General features: G+C 40.6%; 1 protein-coding gene across 1 annotated transcript; it reads left to right on the top strand.

Moving 5' to 3' along the window:
* The first annotated feature begins 763 nt into the window (after positions 1-763).
* On the top strand, positions 764-18,686 carry sdcbp (syndecan binding protein). The gene is made up of 9 exons (XM_003219630.4): positions 764-916; positions 13,165-13,230; positions 13,414-13,492; positions 13,866-13,975; positions 14,349-14,507; positions 15,096-15,271; positions 15,461-15,632; positions 17,210-17,301; positions 17,986-18,686. The coding sequence occupies exons 2-9, from the start codon at positions 13,180-13,182 to the stop codon at positions 18,038-18,040; spliced, it is 894 nt and encodes a 297-aa protein (XP_003219678.1). The 5' UTR covers positions 764-916; positions 13,165-13,179; the 3' UTR covers positions 18,041-18,686.
* Positions 18,687-19,552: the final 866 nt, after the last annotated feature.

Here is a 19,552-nt window from a genome sequence, read left to right as displayed (position 1 = left end):
TCCCTCCTGATGTTTCACCCACATCTATGGCAGGCATTGTCAGAGGGTGTGAGGTCTGTTGGAAACTATGCAAATGTGGTTTATATATATATGTGGGAAAAAGAACTCTTGTCTGTTGGAGGCAGGTGTGAATGTTGCAATTGGCCAGCTTGATTAGTATTGAATGGCCTAGCAGCTTCAAAGCATGGCTGCTTCCTGCCTGGGGGAATCCTTTGTTGGGGAGTGTTAGCTGGCCCTGATTGTGTTGTTGAAGGCTTTCATGGCCAGAATCACTGGGTTGCTGTGCATTTTCCGGGCTGTATGGCCATGTTCCAGAAGCATTCTCTCCTGCCGTTGCGCCCACATCTATGGCAGGCATCCTCATAAGTTGTGAAGTATATATAGCATAGGGACAATCCAATCCAACCCCATTCTGGGGTATATACCTCAGTCTCTGAGGAAGCCTGCCATTGTGTGGGCGAAACATCAGGAGATAATGCTTCTGGCCCTAATTGTTTCCTGAATGGAATTCCCGTTTACTGAGTGTTTTTTAAAAATGCTGATAGCCAGATTTTGTTCATTTTGATGGTTTCCTCGGCTATCTGTCGGGAGTGTTCTGGTTGTGTACTCCTCTATGGCAGAATGGGGTTGGACTGGATGGCCCTTGTGGTCTCTTCCAACTGGAGGAGTCTATGAACAGAAGTTGCCGGCCACGACACAGAGGGAGACGGGAAGCGGCCCCCGCCAGGCTTGACTCCTCCCGCGCTTTCCCTTCTGCCCCTTCACCCGCTTCGCCCACGGTCACGAGTGTTCCCGGGCGCCGGCGTCTGCGCATGCGCGGAGGGCTCCCTCCCTGGCAGTTCCTCCTGGAAGCGCCTCCGCCTCAAGAGTCATCGCTTAACGGGCTGCGGAGAGGAGTCGTCGCCAAGGCCGCTCGGTGAGAACGACTTAAAACAGAAAGCGAGTCCATTCCGTGTTTGTGTGAGAGGGAAAGAGGGAGGCCGGGGCCTGTGGTAGATCAAGGGCATGGTGGTGGGAGGGGCGCCTTCTTTCTCCCTCAGAAAATGAGGCCTCAAATATGAGCAACGCCGCCGTCAGCCAGACCTTCGTGATTTTGTGGGGATTGTTTGTCACCTGAGGAAGAAAAGAGTCGGGGTGGGGGTGGGGGTGGGGGGCTTGATTTGTATGGCTGCTGTTGCTCCTTGTCTAGGTCTGAGACGAGACGTGCCGGAAGCGAAGGGGAGGGCCGTCTGAGTCGGAGAGAGAAAGGGGGAGCGTCTGAAGCCCCCTCCCCAAATACACACACAAGGCCTTTGGCTGCAAGGAAGGTTTACTCACCTCCCTCTCTTCTCCCTCCTTTCTTTTCTCCTTCTCCTTTTTCTCCTCCTCTTCCTCCTCCTCGTACTCTCCCTCCTCTCTAATTTTCATCTGTCTCCCTTCTTCTCCCCCTCCTCTTTCTCCTCCTTTTCCTGCCCTCTTCTCCTTAGCCCCCTTCATCTCCCTCTTCATTAATTTACTTACTGTATTTACTTACCCCCTTCCTTCTCACCCCCCCCCCCCCAAAAGGGGGACTCAGGGCGGCTTACAAACTATGGTAATAATCCAATGCCATACTCAGACAATAACAGTAAAATATTACATTATTATACGTATTATATTCTATTACTAGCTTTGCCCGGCCACACGTTGCTGTGGCGTATGAGAATCCTTTGTTGGCCAGGCGGAGTAGCAGTGAATAGCCTTGCAGTCTCAAAGCCTGGCCGTTTTCTGGAGTAGCTGGAGCTTTTTGTTGTATGAATGTAGAGGCATGGATGAGGGATTGTGCTGCCAAGTTTAGTGTTTCTGGGATGTGTAGTTTTGTTGTTTTGTCCTAGGCCAAAATTTCATTACCCTTTTATATAGATAGATATTATAAAATTTTAAAATTTTAAATATTATAAAACTTTTTTTTTTCGTGTCAGGAGCAACCTGAGTTGCTTCTGGAGTGAGAGAATTGGCTATCTGCAAGGACGTTGCCCAGGGGATGCCTGGATGTTTTTTGATGTTTTTACATCCTTGTGGGAGGCTTCTCTCATGTCCCCGCATGGAGCTGGAGCTGATAGAGGGAGCTCATCTGCGCTCTCCCCGGTGGGATTCGAACCTGGCAGCCTTCAGGTCAGCAACCCAACCTTCAAGTCACGAGGCTTTAACCTCTCCGCCACTGGGGGCTCCGATAAAACTGTAAAAGCATATCCATATCCATTATAAATAATCTTTCAATGATTAAAACATCACAGGTCTAGCACCAGCTGAGCTTTGTAAACATTAAACCAGGCATGTGCTGTTAGGAATGGTGGGAGTTGAAGTCCAAAACACCTGAAGGGCCCAAGTTTGCCCATGCCTGCATTAAACCAATTGCTTTTGCCTTTCTTACACTAGTTTCGTCATACTTACGGGTCATATTAATCTCCAAAGGCTTGCTTAAATAGCCAGGTCTTAAGATTTTTCCTGAAGCTTAAGAGTGAAGGTGCTGTTCTGATGTCACTGGGGAGGGAATTCCACAGCCTCGGGGCCACCACAGAGAAGGCCTTGTGTCTCCTCCCCGCCAATCATGCCTGCAATGGAGGTAGGACCAAGAGCAGGGTCTCCTCAGAAGATCTTAACAATCGCACCAGATCTCTTCCTCCTCTTTCTCCTTTTGTTCCTCTTCATACTCCTACTTTCTCATTTTCATGTCTTCCTTTTCTTTCTTTCCTGCCTTTCTCCTCTTCTTCCTCCTTTCCCTCCCCCGCCTCTCACCAGTCTCCTGCTGTCCTTTCTCTTTGTGTTCCTCCTCACACTCCTCCCTTCATTTTCATCAGTCCTCTTTCTTTTCTGCCTTTTCCTCCTCCTCTTCCTCCCCTCATCTCTCTAATTTACATTTGCCCTTGTTCTCCATCAGTCTTTCCTGCCTGTTTCTCCTTCTCTTCTTCCTCTTCCTCCCCCTCATCTGTCTCCTCTTCCTCCCCTCTTCTTTTCTCTTTTCTCCTTCTCTCCCTTCCTCTCCTTTCTCCTTCACTTCTTCCTTTCTCCTTCTTTTGTTCCTCCTCTCATGCTCCTACTTTCTCATTTTTATCTGTCCTCTTTCTTTCCTGCCTCTTTCTCCTTCTCTTCTTCCTCCTCTTCCTCCCCTCCTCTCTAATTGATATCTGTCCTCATTCTCTTTCTCCCTTCTCTCCCTCCTCTTTCTCCTGCTCTGCCTCCCCTCTTCTTTTCTCTACCTGTCTTCTCCTCCTCCTTCCTCCCCCTCTTTCCCCTCCTCCTCCCCCTTTTCCTCTACCTCCTCTCCTCCTCCTATTTGAGACAGAGGCCCAGGTTGAACAGGAAGGGAGAGACAAGGGAAAGCTTTGCCAGTTCCCATTTTCCTTGAAATACTTTATTGGGAGGGGGGGGGGGGGGAATAAAGCACTGAGAGGCTTTGATTCCTTAGAGGAGGCAGAATGGAGGAGGCGGCATCCATTTTCAGTTTCTTTACAGGATGTTTGCTGAAAGGTGGGAGAAGGAAGTTGTTGGTTTTTCTGCATGATACGATGTCTTTTCCATTGCTGCGGGTGTGTACTTTAGATGTAGCTAGGAGTTTTCTGTTTTGTTTTTTTAAAACCACAAACCAAGAGAGATTAAATTAGGGTGTATTAGTTGCTGCCTTGACTTTAGGTGTGTCTTAATATATATATTCTCTGTCATCTCTGTGTGTATATGTAGCCATATAGTGGTTGCTAGCTTTCCTACTTATGGCAACCCTGTGAATGGGACCATCCTACTTTCAGTCTATATTGAGTGGTCAGTGGAGACATGCCCTCAAGGTCAAAAACCCTGTTGCAGGTCTTGCAGACTCATATGGCCCATCCTAACTTTTGTACTTGATGATATTAGATTACTACTGATGGTAAATTGTTTGTTTGCAATAAATTCTACCAGATTCCGTGAGGCTGAATGCACTACTGCACTCATGTTTCAATCAATGTAAAATCAGGATGAGACAAATAAATAGAGATATGGTATTATTTTGTGTTCTGTTTTACAATAGATTACAATATTCTGTTTCTGAAGAGCCATCTAATTCGCATCACAGTTTCCGAAACATGTGAGAAGAGTCACTAGCATTACCAGAATTATTTTTGAGATAATTGCTTGACAAACTCTTTTTGGTTGAAACCCCCCCCCCCCTTCAGTTTTGGGAAGTTGAGGCTGTATAATGCATAGTTTTATATGCCTTTATTATTTTCCATTTTGCCATTTTCTAAGCTAAAATGCTACTTTGACTTATAAGTGGAGCTGCTTTATGTCACTATTGGCTGGCTGTGGTCTGTCCTGATGTAATTTGTTTGTATGCCTTCCCTTTTGGCATTGAATGTTTGCCCTACATGTTGGAAACCTCGCCGAGTCCCTTCGGGGAGATAGGGCAGTCTATAAATAAAGTGTACTATTATTATTATTATTATTATTATTATTATTATTATTATTATATTTATGTTAAATTTATGTTAAAGTTGGTCTCCTAGTCATATATTGTAACTGATGTAAATGTGGGGAACCAGGTAACACCACTACCCATTAGCAAAGGGTACTTTTTCCTTTCATAACCCTTTCCTTCAGTGATGCCAATACTGCAGTTACTTTCTCCCATTCCATCTAAGGCAGGTAACACAGTCCAGTCACTTTATGCCAAAACTGCAGCTCAACTCACCTTCCTCATACACTCACCTCTGTTTCACTCCACTACTCAGGTGTCCTGAGAGAGCTATGCATTCTGGTTGTGAGAAATGTAAATTGAACTCACCTGTATGTCTTAAGATATGATGACCCAAACTCAGTACCTTATTATAGGTGTGGATGCAGCATAGAATTGTACAAAACATTGATATTTGTGGCTTCAGTTTTGGTTTCTTTCCAAACAGACACCATCATACAGCAGTTCCATGTTGCTTAAACATGTGTATTGAGCTATATACCATCACCACTGTTCTGGCCATTCACTTTCACTGCAAAGTCACATCCTTTCACTGTATATGTGATATTCGGATTGAGTGTGTGTGTCTTTCAGTATCACTACGTTTGTTTAGATTGAATTGCCTTTGCTATTTTAGTGCCCATTTCCCCAGTTTGGAGCTCTGTAATTTCATTTGTTTTAATTTGCTTAAACAATTTTGGCATTGTCAATTTTACCATCTCTTTTCTTAGTCTTATCTCAATTGCATTTATGAACATGCTAGCAAAAGCCAATTTCAGTACTGACCTATGGGAAATCTTGGTTTTTTTATATGGAAGGTATGCCCATGTATTCTTACTCCCAGTGTTCTGTATAACCAGTTACTGGTCCAAAAGAGAATGTCTTCTGTCATGACTGCTATATTTGATCAGTCTTGATGAGGACTGTCACCACTATTTGTTTCTATTTTTTAGCTTTCCTTCCTCAGAATATCAGTTGTAGCAATGGATATGTGATACAGGGCTTGTCATAGGAAGTGAAGAAAGATACACTTCTCTACAGTCACATCAATTTCCTTTAGTGCTTTTAAAATTAATAATCCAGTCGCTCTTACCCCCTTTTAACTATTCTTCCAGTTCCTTTGAATTGCCCTCCTGCTTCTACCATCTGCATACGGTATGTATATATGGTATACAAGCAATCCCCAAATTACGAACAAGATAGGTTCTTAAGTTGAATGTGTTTGTAAGTTGGAAAAGGTATATTTTTAAGTGTAACTCCAGCCAAAGATAGATAGATAGATAGATAGATAGATAGATAGATAGATAGATAGCTTTGGATAGCATAGGAAAGGGTTAACACCCCTGTCATATTTGTTTTGCTGTTTGTGTCCCAGGTTCAGAAGATTTTGCCTCATTTTCTGACCCAGTGATAATTGGATTTTGAAAAAAAAAATGGCTTGTTGTGGAATCAAGGATTGGTGAGAAAGCTTCTGTGGAGACACCTTTTACCCATAATAATGTTTTCAGGAGTGAATTTTTCTTCCTAGGGGTAGATTTCTCTCACTTCCTGTTGACTCACCCATGTTCTTAACTATGAGCCATTTGTAAGTCAGATGTTTGTAACTCGGGGACTGCCAGTATATATATATATATTATGTCTATATGTATGTGATGAAGTATCAGCATTATTAGATAATATACTCTCAGTCTTTTTCTGTATTCCTTTTGTGCATGTTTGTATTTATACTCTTATTTTGGCAAAAACCACCATATTCTGACATAAACTTTTAAAAATAGACTTCTTAACACTTGACAGATGATCTGTTAGACTTAGAGGTATTTTACTGCTCTTCATTATAATATGATTTTCTTTTATTGTGACTTCAAGTACCTGTGAAGTATTCTAGAGAGTTTTGACTTTTAAGTTTTATATGTAGGGCAATCTCCCCAGAGGAGCATAAAGGATAGCAGACACAGAACTGTTTGGCTGAAGATGGTGGTAGATGTCACACTATCATCCAAAGGATATCTGACTGTCTCGTTGAACAGGGACACAGGCAGCAAAACAAAAACTACAGGGGTGCTAACCCTTTCCTATGCTTTCCTATGCTATCCCTTTCCTATGATCGATCGATCTATCTATCTATCTATTGCTGGAGTTACATTTTAAAAATGTACCTGTTCTGACTTACATACGAATTCAACTTAAGAACAAATCTACAGAACCTATCTTGTTCTAAACCTGGGGATTGCTTGTAGTTTGAATGAGATACATTTTAGAGACGTTTTGTCTTTCAATTCTTAGTTTTAAAATCAGTTGAATCTTAAAAAAACAAAACAATTTACAGTAGAGTCTCGCTTATCCAACCTCCACTTATCCAACGTTCTGTATTATCCAACACAGTCGGCCTTTTAATAGTCAGTGTTTTTGTTGTCAATGTTTTCAATTTTAGTGCTAAATTCATAAATACAGTACTTACTACATTACATTACTGTGTGCTTAGCACCTTGGCCTGGATCTTTTGACCCACATCGTGATTTTAATATTATTTTGTATATAGATTTTCTATGACTGTTTTTAATCATGTTGTAGTTTTATTGTTTGGTGATTTGTTTAATGTTTTTATTTGATTTGTATTGTCGTACCCGGGCATGGCCCCATGTAAGCCGCCCCGAGTCCCTTCGGGGAGATGGGGCGGGATATAAGAATAAAATTATTATTATTATTATTATTATTATTATTATTATTATTATTATTATCATTATTATTATTGAACTGTTTTTTCTATTTGTTACAAAACATGATGTTTTGGTGTTTAATTTGTAAAATCACAATGTAATGGGCTTTTCATTAATTTCTCCTTATTATCCAACATTTTCACTTATCCAACATTCTGCCGGCCCGTTTATGTTGGATAAGTGAGACTCTACTGTATATCCATTCTAAGTTCTTGAAAAGTTTTGGATTAAAAAAGCCAGTGTAGTGAATGGTCTGGAAATCTGGGAGCTGTAGGCCAAATCATCTGGAAAATAACATATTGCATACCACTGAGCTTTAATGTTCTGCTGTATTTTCTTGGCCTTTTTCTGATCTGTCCCTATTTGAACAAATATATTTCCATCCTCATTTCCTAGGGATGATTCATCTTGAACTGGATTTTGCCCAGCTTCTGTTTGCTTTTCCTGGGAGTCAGTTTAAATAAATACTGCTCTGCCGTCACTTTGATATTATGTATTGAGAATCTCTTTTCAATTCATTCCCTATTAACCCCCTTCCCAAATGTTAACCTTTGTCTAGAATGTAAATCAGTACTGTGGTATTGTTTCATCTATGCACTCATAGATCTCAGCTTTACCTGTCAAGTTGTGTGTGGAACTGTAGCACATATCCACAACTTCTTTTCAGTAAACTGCTAATTGTACATGTGGCTTTCTGTGAAATATTCTGGCTATCCACTGGAACCTGCTCGGTTTCAAGCTTCGCAGTTCTTTTTTAATTGGTCTGACTTAACTAAAAAGCGAAGTTCTTTATTATCAGAATGGGGAACAAGCTTCTTACCATGTTGCTAAATTCACAGCAATATTTAACTTGCCTTGTGATGAGATGCTTTGCTTCTGGGGCTAAGATAATTCAACAGCTTAAACTTTCTCTCTTGCTTACTAAGTTTAGGGCCAGATATTCAAGATTAAATATAGAACCTTATTTGTAAAATGTTTATAGAGATTTTTCCAAACAGAAATTAGTATCTCAGTTTCTAATATCTTCTGGCTTTTAATGAAAGCTGGAACATGAGTAATATTCTGAAGAGAATTGAAATGCTGGAGAATCCTTAAGGACCTTTATTTTCTTAGATCTGTATCCATTTTGTTTTACTCATGGGTTCAAAGGATTTGGCCAGTCACTAGACATCTCCTTGGTTACATGCAAATCCTGAAATATTTTAAGTGTTTGGTTAGAAAAAGAAGCATTTCATTCTAGTTGCCAAATGTTATCCTAAGAGTAAGTTGATATGTGGTCCATTAGTGAATTTGAGTGTACAAATCGATGCTTCAAATTCTTGTATAACTGAAATTATTTAAGCCTCCTCCATTTTTTATTATCTGTACTTCAGCACAGACAAGAAACTTACTTCATTTTATTTCATAGTTTCAAAGGTTTGGAATAGGTAAAGGTTATGTTGTAAAAAGTGTGTGACTGTCCAAATTGGTGGATATCTAATTAGATAGATATTTTGAAAGTTGTGAATGAGGTCTTTCTCTTTTTGTTCCCATTATGCGTAAAAGGGGGAAGGACTATTATCCAGTAAACTGTTGGAATACCAACAGTAGAAGGGAACATTCTGAAATTGGCAGTTCTCCCTGTTGTATATTTATTTCCATTGCAAACAGTTTTTTTCAGGTGGTGATTAGCTAAATTACATAAAAGTCATACTTGGGAGTGAGAGTGATAAGAGAAAATGACTGAGTTTGCAATGGGCAATAGTGAATTTCAGCTTCCTGAGTGCTTTTTCAATATAATTTTGAATAGCAGGAGGATTAATTGTACTTCTCTGTAAGTTTTCTTTGCATATAGACATAATTATCTAGCTCCAAAACTGGCTATGCATCTCACTATAGAATTAATAAGGTTTGACACCCCTTTAATTGCTATGCCTTAAGGCTGTGGAATCCTGTGAGTTGTAGTTTTACAAGACCTTTAGCTGTCTCTGCCAGCCCTCAGGATTGCATGATATTGGGCCATGCCAGTTAAAGTTGTGTCCAAACTACATTAATTTTAGAGTGTGGAGGAGCATACATAAAGATTTCAATTATCTAGGCCCAGGTTTATGAAATATATACCTTTCCAGATGATGATGTACTGCACTCCAATCATTACTCATTGTTGGTTATCCTGTTTCATGCTAATAGATATTGTAATCCAATAATACCTAAAAGCCATATTGTTCCCACTCCTGGTGTATGTATTTGCCTGCCTGCAAGCCCTGAACAGTACAGTCAAACATATTTCTAAGTGAAAATGTTTCAGATCATAAGTACTATAATTTGCATAGTGAGTTATAAAATTAAATATCTATAAAATATCTATAAACTGATAGATTATTATTGCTATTATTATTATGTTTATTTATTTCCTACTTTTTCTCTCCATATGGAGATTCAAAGCAGCATCCAACTTGTATTGTAATATAGCTTTTAATACTTATATATTGTATATTTTAATAGTATTAATCATTATTAAAAGCATATAAAATCACAGCAGCTCCTGATGATCTTAAAAACCTTCTTTGAAAGCCTGCCTGAATAAAAAGATTTTAACCTGACACCTGAAAGACAGATGGGAGGGGGCCATTCTGGCTTACCTGGGCAAGGAGCTCCAGAGTTGAGGGGCAGCCACCGAGAAGGTCCTCTCTCTTGTTCCCTCCAATTGAGCTTGAGATGGAGGTGGGGCTGAGAGAAGGGCCTCTCCTGAAGATCTCAGAGCCTGGGCAGATTTATACAAGGGGATGCGGTCACCCAAATAGCCTGGACCTGTCTAGTACTTTAAAGGTTATAAGCAGCACTTGGAATTGTGCCTGGTAATAGACTGGCAGCCATTGGAGCTGCTTCAACGCGGGTTGTCTGCCCCCTGTAGCCAGCCCCAATTAGCAACCTGGCTGCAGCTCTTTGAGGCAACTGAAGTTTCTGAGTACTCTTTAGAGACAGCCCCATGTAGAGCGCGGCACAGTAATCCGGATGGGATGTAGCCAAGGCATGTACCACCGTGGCCAGATCTGCCTTCTCAAGGAACGGGCGCAGTTGGCGCACAAGTTTTAATTTTGCAAAGGCCCTCCTGGACACTGCTGATACCTGGGCCACCAGGTTCAATATCGAGTCCAGGAGCACCCGCAAACTGAGGACCTGTGTCTTCAGGGGGAGTGTGACCCCGTCCAGCACAGGCTGAATCCCTATTCCAGGTGAGGTAACCGAGGCATCTGTCTGTTCGATCTTGTGGGATTCGTTTCAGCTTGTGCAGCCTGATGATGTGGACAAGATTCTTGGAGCGGTGAGGGCGACCACCTGTGCCCTGGACCCTTGCCCATCTTGGCTTTTAAAACAGGCCAATGGTGGGTTAGTTGATTGGTTTGTGACAATAATTAATGCCTCTTTGGGGCAGGGCAAACTTCCATCCAGCCTAAAACAAGCAGTGGTAAGGCCTATTTTGAAGAAGGCCTCTTTGGATTCGAACAATCTCTGTAATTACAGACCAATCTCTAACCTTCCATTTTTGGGCAAGGTCTTAGAGTGGGTGGTCGCCTCTCAGCTCCAGGGATTCTTAGAAGATACGGATTTTCTGGACCAATCGCAATCTGGCTTCAGGCCTGGGTTCAGTACCGAGACGGCTTTGGTCGCCTTGGTGGATGACCTCCGCAGGGAACTGGACAGGGGGAGTGTGACCCTGCTGGTTCTCTTGGACATCTCAGCGGCTTTCGATACCATCGACCATGGTATCCTCCTGGGACGGCTCTCTGGGATGGGCCTTGGGGGTACTGCACTGCAGTGGCTCCAGTCCTTCCTGGAGGGCCGTTCCCAGTTGGTGAAGCTGGGGGACACCTGCTCGGACCCCTGGCCATTGACCTGTGGGGTCCCGCAAGGTTCTATTCTGTCCCCCATGCTTTTTAATATCTACATGAAACCGCTGCGAGAGGTCATCCGGAGTTTTGGAGTATGGTGCCATCTCTATGCAGATGACACTCAACTCTACTACTCTTTTCCACCAAAATCCAAGGAAGCCCCTCGGATTCTGGACCAGTGCCTGGCCGCTGTGTTGGCCTGGATGAGGGCGAACAAACTGAGACTTAATCCTGACAAGACAGAGGTCCTCCAGGTCAGTCGTACGTCTGATCGGGGTATTGGGTGGTAACCTGTGCTTGACGGGGTCGCACTCCCCCTGAAGGCGCAGGTCCGCAGCTGGATTCGGGGCTGACTCTTGAGGCCCAGGTGTCGGCCGTGGCCGGGAGGGCCTTTGCACAATTAAAACTTGTGCACCAGCTGCGACCATACCACGAGAAGTCTGAACTGACCATGGTGGTCCATGCCTTAGTTACCTCTAGACTGGATTATTGCAATGCGCTCTACGTGGGGCTGCCTTTGAAGACGGCCCGGAAATTACAATTAGTACAACGCTTGGCAGCCAGGCTTCTAATTGGAGCGAATTACAGGGCGCATTCAACACCTCTGTTTAAGGAGCTCCACTGGCTGCCGTTTATTTTCCGGGCCCAATTCAAGGTGCAGGTTATCACCGACAAAGCCCTAAACGGTTTGGAACCCACCTACCTTAGAGACCGCATTTCCCCCTATGAACCCGCACGTTCTCTTTGCTTGTGGGGGAGGCCCTTCTCTCGCTTCCACCACCCTCGCAGTCGCGGTTGGTGGGGATGAGAGAGAGGGCCTTCTCCGTCGTGGCCCCCCGGCTTTGGAACTCACTCCCTAGGGAGATCAGGCAGGCCCCTACCCTCCTCTCCTTCCGGAAGAGCCTAAAAGCCTGGCTCTACCAAAAGGCCTTCGATGATTAATCATTGTAGGTTTGATTTATCCGTCCATTCAACAATAGCTCCATCGTTGATGCTTTGCCATTATTACATTGCACTTTATTGACCATTTTAGCTGTGAAACTACCTCTCCCCATTTTGAAATATTCTGCACTTTGGCCCAGATCCGTGTATTAGTTTCCTGTTTTTAACATTTTATGCTGTATGTTGATTTTCATGTCTGTTTTATTGATGCTGATGTTTTATTGTTGCGATATTTGTTTTATTGTCTTGCTGTTGTTATTATATTGTTGTGTCGGGCAAGGCCTCATGTAAGCTGCCCCGAGTCCCTTCGGGGAGATGGGGCGGGGTATAAAAATAAAGTTATTATTATTGTTATTATTATTATTATTATTATTATTCCTTGGTCTGCCTTCCGACTGAGCAGGAGTATCTTTGTTTTGTCTGGATTAAGCTTCAATTTGTTTGCCCTCATCCAGTCTATTACTGATGACTGGCACTAGTTTAGGGTCAAGATGGCTTCCTTGGCATTAGATGGAAAGGAGTAGTAGAGCGGGGTGTCATCCGCATTCAGGTGGCACCGTACTCCAAAACTCCAGATGACCTCTTCCAGTGGTTTCATGTATATGTTAAACAGCATGGGGGACAAAATGAACCCTGAGAAACCCCACAGGTCAATGGCCAGGGGGATCGAACAGGAGTCCCCCAGCAATACTTTCTAGATACTGTCCTCCAGGAAAGGCCAGAGCCACTGTAAGACAGTGCCTCCCAGTCCAATCCAGCAAGACGACCCAGAAGGATTCCATGGTCAATGGTATCGAAAGCCGCTGAGAGGTCCAGGCGAACCAACAGGGACACACTACCCCTTTCTAGCTCTCTTCATAGGTCATCCACCAAGGCGGCCAGAGCTGTCTGTTCCACAGTCAGGCCTGAAACCAGATTGAAATCAATCTAGATAATCCATTTCCTCCAGAAATCCCTAGAATTGGGAGGCCTCACATGCTCCAAGACTTTGCTCAGAAAGGGGAGGTTGGACACTAGCCGATAGTTCATTATAGAGGGGTTCAGGAATGGATTTTGTAATAGAGGTCTCACAACTGCCTCCTTTAGATACAATCAAACATAGATACATAGGTTATGTCACAACTGGACCTAATAATGTTTTACTCATTTCAGGATTCCTTTTTGCGTTTTTTTTTTCTTCCAGTGAAACTATCCGAAAATGTCTCTATATCCTTCCTTGGAAGACCTGAAGGTAGACAAAGTAATTCAGGTATGTCAGTGGACATCTTATAGTAGAAATTATTTTTATTGAAGATTGAGCTATTCCAGGACAGGAATATTGGCATGTTTTTTTTTTTGGCCCAGTTAAGAAATTAATGTAGACATGATTAATTTGTATATAAGATAATTATGCTTTTAAACAAGCTCCATAAAATACATTCCTTCTTTGTAGGCCCAGACATCTTTTGCTTCAAACCCAGCTAATCCAGCAATTCTATCTGAAGCCTCAGCACCTGCCTTTCAAGATGGAAGTAAGTGATGATAGGCGGGGGTAGGGGGTGGGGAGTAGGTATAACACAAAAACCAATATTAAAAAAACAAGGCAATATATTAAATACAAACAACATCAAAATCAAATTATAGCAAAATGAATTGCTCAGATGCTTGTTATTATGCACTCTACCTATTATATCAACTCTTGCGCTCTCTCTCTCTCTCTCTCTCTCTCATAATTTTTTTAGTACAGTCCAAATGTGCATCTGTTTTCCAAAGATCTCTGAATCAGAGACAGTTGGTTGGGGGTATTTATCAAATGTGTAGCCTACATTTCTGTTATAAAAACACTTTTTGCTTTTTTAGAAAGTCTTTCAAATTATTACTTAATGTATTTTAAACTTCCTTTAGATTTATATCCCAGATTGTATCCTGAACTTTCCCAGTATATGGGTTTAAGCCTGAATGAAGAAGAGATACAGAGAAACATGACAGTGGTTCCTGCTGTACATTCTCAGGAAGTAAGTATTAGTGTAACAACATTGTTTTCAGATTTTGAGCTTTTAGGATTTACTGCTTTTTTAAAGGGAAGATGCTTTAGGTTACCTGAATAGCAAGAACCCATACGTTCTACTTCATATTCATCATAAGAGTCTTATAAAAGCAATTAATATGTATATTTTACTTGTAGCTGCCAGTTCTTGGGTTCTGAACTCAGAAAAAGGCAAGATATAAATTATATAAATAAGTTGTGAGATAGCTATCCTTGTCCTAGAACAGTCAAATTATGTTGTCTGCATGGATTTATTTATTTTTGTCCTAAAATGCCACATTCATAGGTACATTGTTCAAATCAGAGGCATATAAATAATGTGCATATTTCCTAACACTCAGATTGTTGCAAGACCTTCTGCACTGAATTGCATGGTTGCTCCTGTCACCGGAAATGATGTTGGAATTCGTCGAGCAGAAATCAAGCAAGGAATCCGTGAAATAATCTTATGTAAAGATCAGGATGGAAAAATTGGTCTTCGGCTTAAATCAGTGGACAATGTATGTATGATAAAGGTCACGTCCGTACTGTAAGTTCTGTCTAGCAAAATGTTATAGAATTGGTAACCCACAAGGAACTTTCTGTGGCTGAATTTGTTTGCTTTCTTAATATTTTGGCAGTCTACTACATCAGGTATAATCTTATAGGTGTCTTACAAGTGTGTAAGTTTCCCTTTGGAAACAGTTGGGCATTTCTGTTCCATGCTGAATGTCAAGGTAGCAAGAGTGGATTGGGCTTGCAATACCATCATGCATGGCTGCTCATTGTACAACTGGTTGCACACTTGATACCTTGTTTGTTAGCAGTCTTAAATAGAGCCTTTCACAGATAACAAGGTTGATTAAATTAATTATGCAGACAAGTAGTAGCTGAACATCTTTTAATAAAGTCATATATTTTATTTGGGAGGAAGGTTCATTAAGCTGTAATTTTTAAAAATGATAATGGCATTGCAATTTAGAACTTGCTGTTAAAATTAGTACCGTAGTTAATTGCCAATACATGTGTACTTAATTCTCTTTGCTATTTTTCACACACATTTGATAAAATACTTGGTTTATATTAATGTGGAGTTCTGTCTTTATTAGGGTATATTTGTCCAGTTGGTTCAGGCAAATTCTCCGGCATCACTGTCTGGCCTGCGGTTCGGGGACCAGATTTTGCAGATTAATGGTGAAAACTGTGCAGGGTGGAGTTCTGATAAAGCCCATAAAGTTTTGAAGCAAGTTCCTGGAGAAAGAATTTCAATGATTGCTCGTGACAGGTAAAGCTTCAGGAAATCTGGTTAACAGTTTCTTGGGGGCTGTATTAAGGTGGGTTGCTAAGGTTTTGTTGAGTCTCCAGCTGTGTGATGTAATGTGAGATCAGTAAGTTCATACTAAATTTATCTAAAATATTTTTAAATGTACTAAGGTGCCAATAGTTGTAAATACATTTTTAATTTAAAAACCAGGCCTTTTGGGCGAACTATTACCATGCATAAGGACAGCACAGGACATGTTGGCTTCATTTTCAAAAATGGAAAAATAACATCAATAGTGAAAGACAGCTCTGCTGCTAGAAATGGACTTCTGACTGAACACAACATCTGTGAAATCAATGGACAGAATGTAATTGGCCTCAAGGTAAGTGCAATACTTTGTGAGTGTATATATAAATAAACTGGAGAACAAAGATGTTGATGAGGCATGAGGCATAGATAAATTCCCCTTAATTTGTAGACCACAATTAAGGAAAACAGTCTGACCATAAGAGCGATTTGTCATGTGAATCTTTCTGTTTTGCTGCATTAATTTAATTCCTGTAGGGTGTGATAGTGATTTCAGAGACCATTTATAAGAGGTAACAGATACTGAATAGCCCACGGCTTCTCAAAGTTTTCCACTTGCAACCCCTTTTGGTCTAAGAAATTTTTACATGACCCCAGGTATATAGGTATTTAAAATAGGTATAAAAATCAAACATTTACTAATAACAAATCAGCATTTTTAAGGCTTGCCAAACAAGCTGAATTTGCTTTTTATGAAGTACAGCTGAAGCATCTTCTGCAGAACCCACTGTAAACTCTGCAGAACAGATGCGTTTTGGCCCCAGGACACACAGTTTATGAAGCCCTGGAATAGACAATATGGCTTCATGCTCGAGATTAATATGGACATGTTCTTCAGGAATACTTTGAGTCTTGAGCCAATTGTCTACTTTGCTTTCAGCTTTATAAATTGGATAGCAACAGTTCATATATCTGTGTGGTAATGATGAATCAATATGGTATTTCTGCCCTCATTTTTGTAGAGCAGGCATGGGCAAACGTCATCCCTCCAGGTGTTTTGGACTTCAGTTCCCACAATTCATCTTAGGAATTGTGGAAGTGGAAGTCTAAAACGCCTGGAAGGCTGAAGTTTGCCCATGTCTGGGGTAGAGCATTAGTGTCATCCCAGCATTTTCATTTCTCTTTCTTTTCTGATGCAGTGCCTCATGTCAGTTATAGCATCCAGTTTATTGGGGCTTTCTTATTGTTGTGTGTATTATTTCTGCTTCTAAAGAATTGATAGGAAATAACTAGAAATATATCTTCAGTTGTTTGATAGCGGCTATGCACTCTTTATTGCTAATGTTGTGCTAGCCTTGAGTATGAAGTTCAAAGGCAACCTTGCTGTGTATATGAGTCTTCCATTAGGTTACTGGGTATTTAACTGGGTAAGGAACAGAATTATTGATGGACTAGATCAGAACTTTCCAAACTGTGTGTCACAACACACATAGTGAGTCGCTTATAGTCCACTGGTGTGTTGCTTGAAAAGTGTTCCCCCATCCCCACAAGCAAAGGCTGCCTGACAGCCACTAGTGTGTTGGCCGCCCCTGGAGTTATCTAATCCAACTCCCCTTCAGCTAGGCAGGAGCGCACAATTAAAGCACCCCTGGATGGTTATCCAGTCTCTGTGTAAATACTTTCTGAGAGTTTTAGCCACTACAGAAGTGTACTGGTGCTGTTCAAGTGTTTTAACTTTTGGCTTCTACTGAAATGAGCTGTATCCTATATCATCATATGTGCATATTTTTTAAAAAGACACTCATCCTCACTCAATATACTTCAAAATGACTAAAAATTAAATTTAAATCATTTTTTAGTAAAAGAAATGTCAGATCCACAGTTTTTATCACTAAGGTCCTAAGAATTTGTTACTTCTTAAAATCTTTGCAGGATTCTCAAATTGCAGACATCTTGTCAACAGCTGGAAATGTAGTGACCATCACCATTATGCCTTCTCAGATCTTTGAACACATGATTAAGAGGTAAGTGTCAAAATATGTCTCCATTTTAAGTAGGTGAAATAAAATGTTGAGGCAGCATTTTGAAAGGATGGAGAAGATTGCTGAACATTGTCATGATTTCACTGTTTATTTGTGAGAATGTGAACAAATATGAATCATGTTTCTCTTGGATACTACACATATTGAATTACGAAGATTCATATTAGACATAACCACGTTGGTTTTTTATCAACTGCTCACGTTATTCATGTGTTGTGGATTCGTGTACTCCAGTTGGTCATTTGGCAATAAGTCTCAAGTTCATCCGTTTATCTCTCTTCCAAAGGTGTCCTCTTGGGTATTTACAAATATGTCATTATAATTTATATGATCATTTAAGTGTTAATACCAATAATAATAAATATTCATATTTAATTATATATTATTACTTTATAAATCAATACGTCTGTTGCAAGGGATGTACTAAATTAGTCCGTCTGGTTGACAATCTTAACGGGCTTATTTTTGAGTTAGGGCTTCTATATTACGAGCATCCTGAAAAATCATGCTAAGGCTTATTTTCCAGTTAGGCCTCATTTTCAGGGAAATACAATATATATCAATTAACGTGGCAGGTTTAGCATTTTGCTATCTGTCGTTTGTACCCTTGGAAGTTTGGAATATTTTTCTGTATTCTATTAATCTTGTGGATTTTATTATTTTCAGGATGGCTTCAAGCGTTATGAAAAGCTTGATGGATCACAGTATCCCCGAGGTTTAAAATTACTCCTGGATTCATCTAATGAAGAAATACTGCTGATCATGGCCTGTTATTACTTTGCAACATTTGTTCTGCACATGAGCCTTTCTTTAAAAGCCAAGATAAATGATGCTGCATTGAGCATTTGCATTATGCTATGGCTGGGAATGTCCAATCCAACATATTACCTGGTTCTCATTGCCTTTTGCAGCCTTATACTAGGTTTGGCAAAACAAACTGTATAATGCTTTTCATAAGGTTTTGCTGTTGAGTTCCAACACTTTCTGTAAGCTATTGGCATAGATAAAAAAATCAGTGTACCTTGAAAGTGTTAGTATTTGCTTATTTTTGATCGAAGTACACAACTGCTGCTTGTATTTTTCGAGACAAATTCGTTTTTCTACTACCATTCTGTCTGCAATGGTCTTTCAATTATGTGTAATGATAGTTAACTGGTTCTAGTAATTATGTTTACAAAAGCATGCCGGTTACACTGAGCATAGCTCATATTTATCATTCCATAGACATTTTTAGTAGTAAGTTGTACAGATGAGCATTTGCTTGTCTAATTACTCACTTACAAAATGATTCTAATTTGCTTAAAAGTCTGTTGCCTTAACCATTTTAATCTTAAATGAGAAATAAAAAATAAACTTTTTGCAACTTTGGTGCCGTTGTACTTTGTAAAACTTTATTCCCCACCCAATAATGTCTTTTTAAAAAAAATATATTCCATTCTCGGTATGACGAATTCAGACATGTGCAGACTGAGGAAGAAGTCCAAAGTTTTGTTTCTTATATAAAAAAAACCCACCCCAGCAGCCAAATTATTTACTTGCCCATCCAGTGGTTGAGCTTTCTATTCTCTTACTTTTTCCTGTATTATAATTGCAATGGCAGCATTTAGTGGAGATGCCTTAGAACACTGCTTCTTAAACTTTGGGTCGCAAATCCAAATAGAGTCCTTAGCTCAATGTTGGGGTTATGAAAAGTTTGGCAACAGTAAAGGGTTTCTGAACAACACCCATTTATATAAATCTGTTAGTAATAAGGTGTGTTTACAGTGGATTTTGCAGAAAACGCTTCAGCTGTACTCCACAAGTCTTTCAAATGGGGCTGATTTATTATCAGTAAATGTTTGATTTTTATATATATTTTATATCTGGAGTCACGTAAAAAAAAGAAAAAAAAATCTGGTAGAAGGGTCATGAGAGGAAAAAGCTTAAGAAGCCCTGCGTTAGAAGATGCTGTGAAGTCCACAAATCATAAAAGGCTTTTCTTCTGTTCAGTAATGTGTCTTCATTCCTATTAGAAGTTAAGTGTAAAAGGATGCCAAGATGATGGCCTGAATCCTACTGCTTAATCCTAACTAGCACAAACCCAATAAACAGGCTGGATTTACTTGTATGTTGACTCTTCAGTAGTTGACTGTCCTGGGATTATCTAGCAGGATGAAGCTTACTTACTGCTGCTGAAAAATATGGCCTGTTTGGCAGGTTCCAATTGACTATGAAGTGTTTGTACCTAAAACAG

The sequence above is a fragment of the Anolis carolinensis genome, chromosome 4, assembly GCF_035594765.1.
Source record: "Anolis carolinensis isolate JA03-04 chromosome 4, rAnoCar3.1.pri, whole genome shotgun sequence".
Lineage (NCBI taxonomy): Eukaryota > Metazoa > Chordata > Lepidosauria > Squamata > Dactyloidae > Anolis > Anolis carolinensis.
This window is presented reverse-complemented; position numbering and strand designations above follow the sequence as displayed.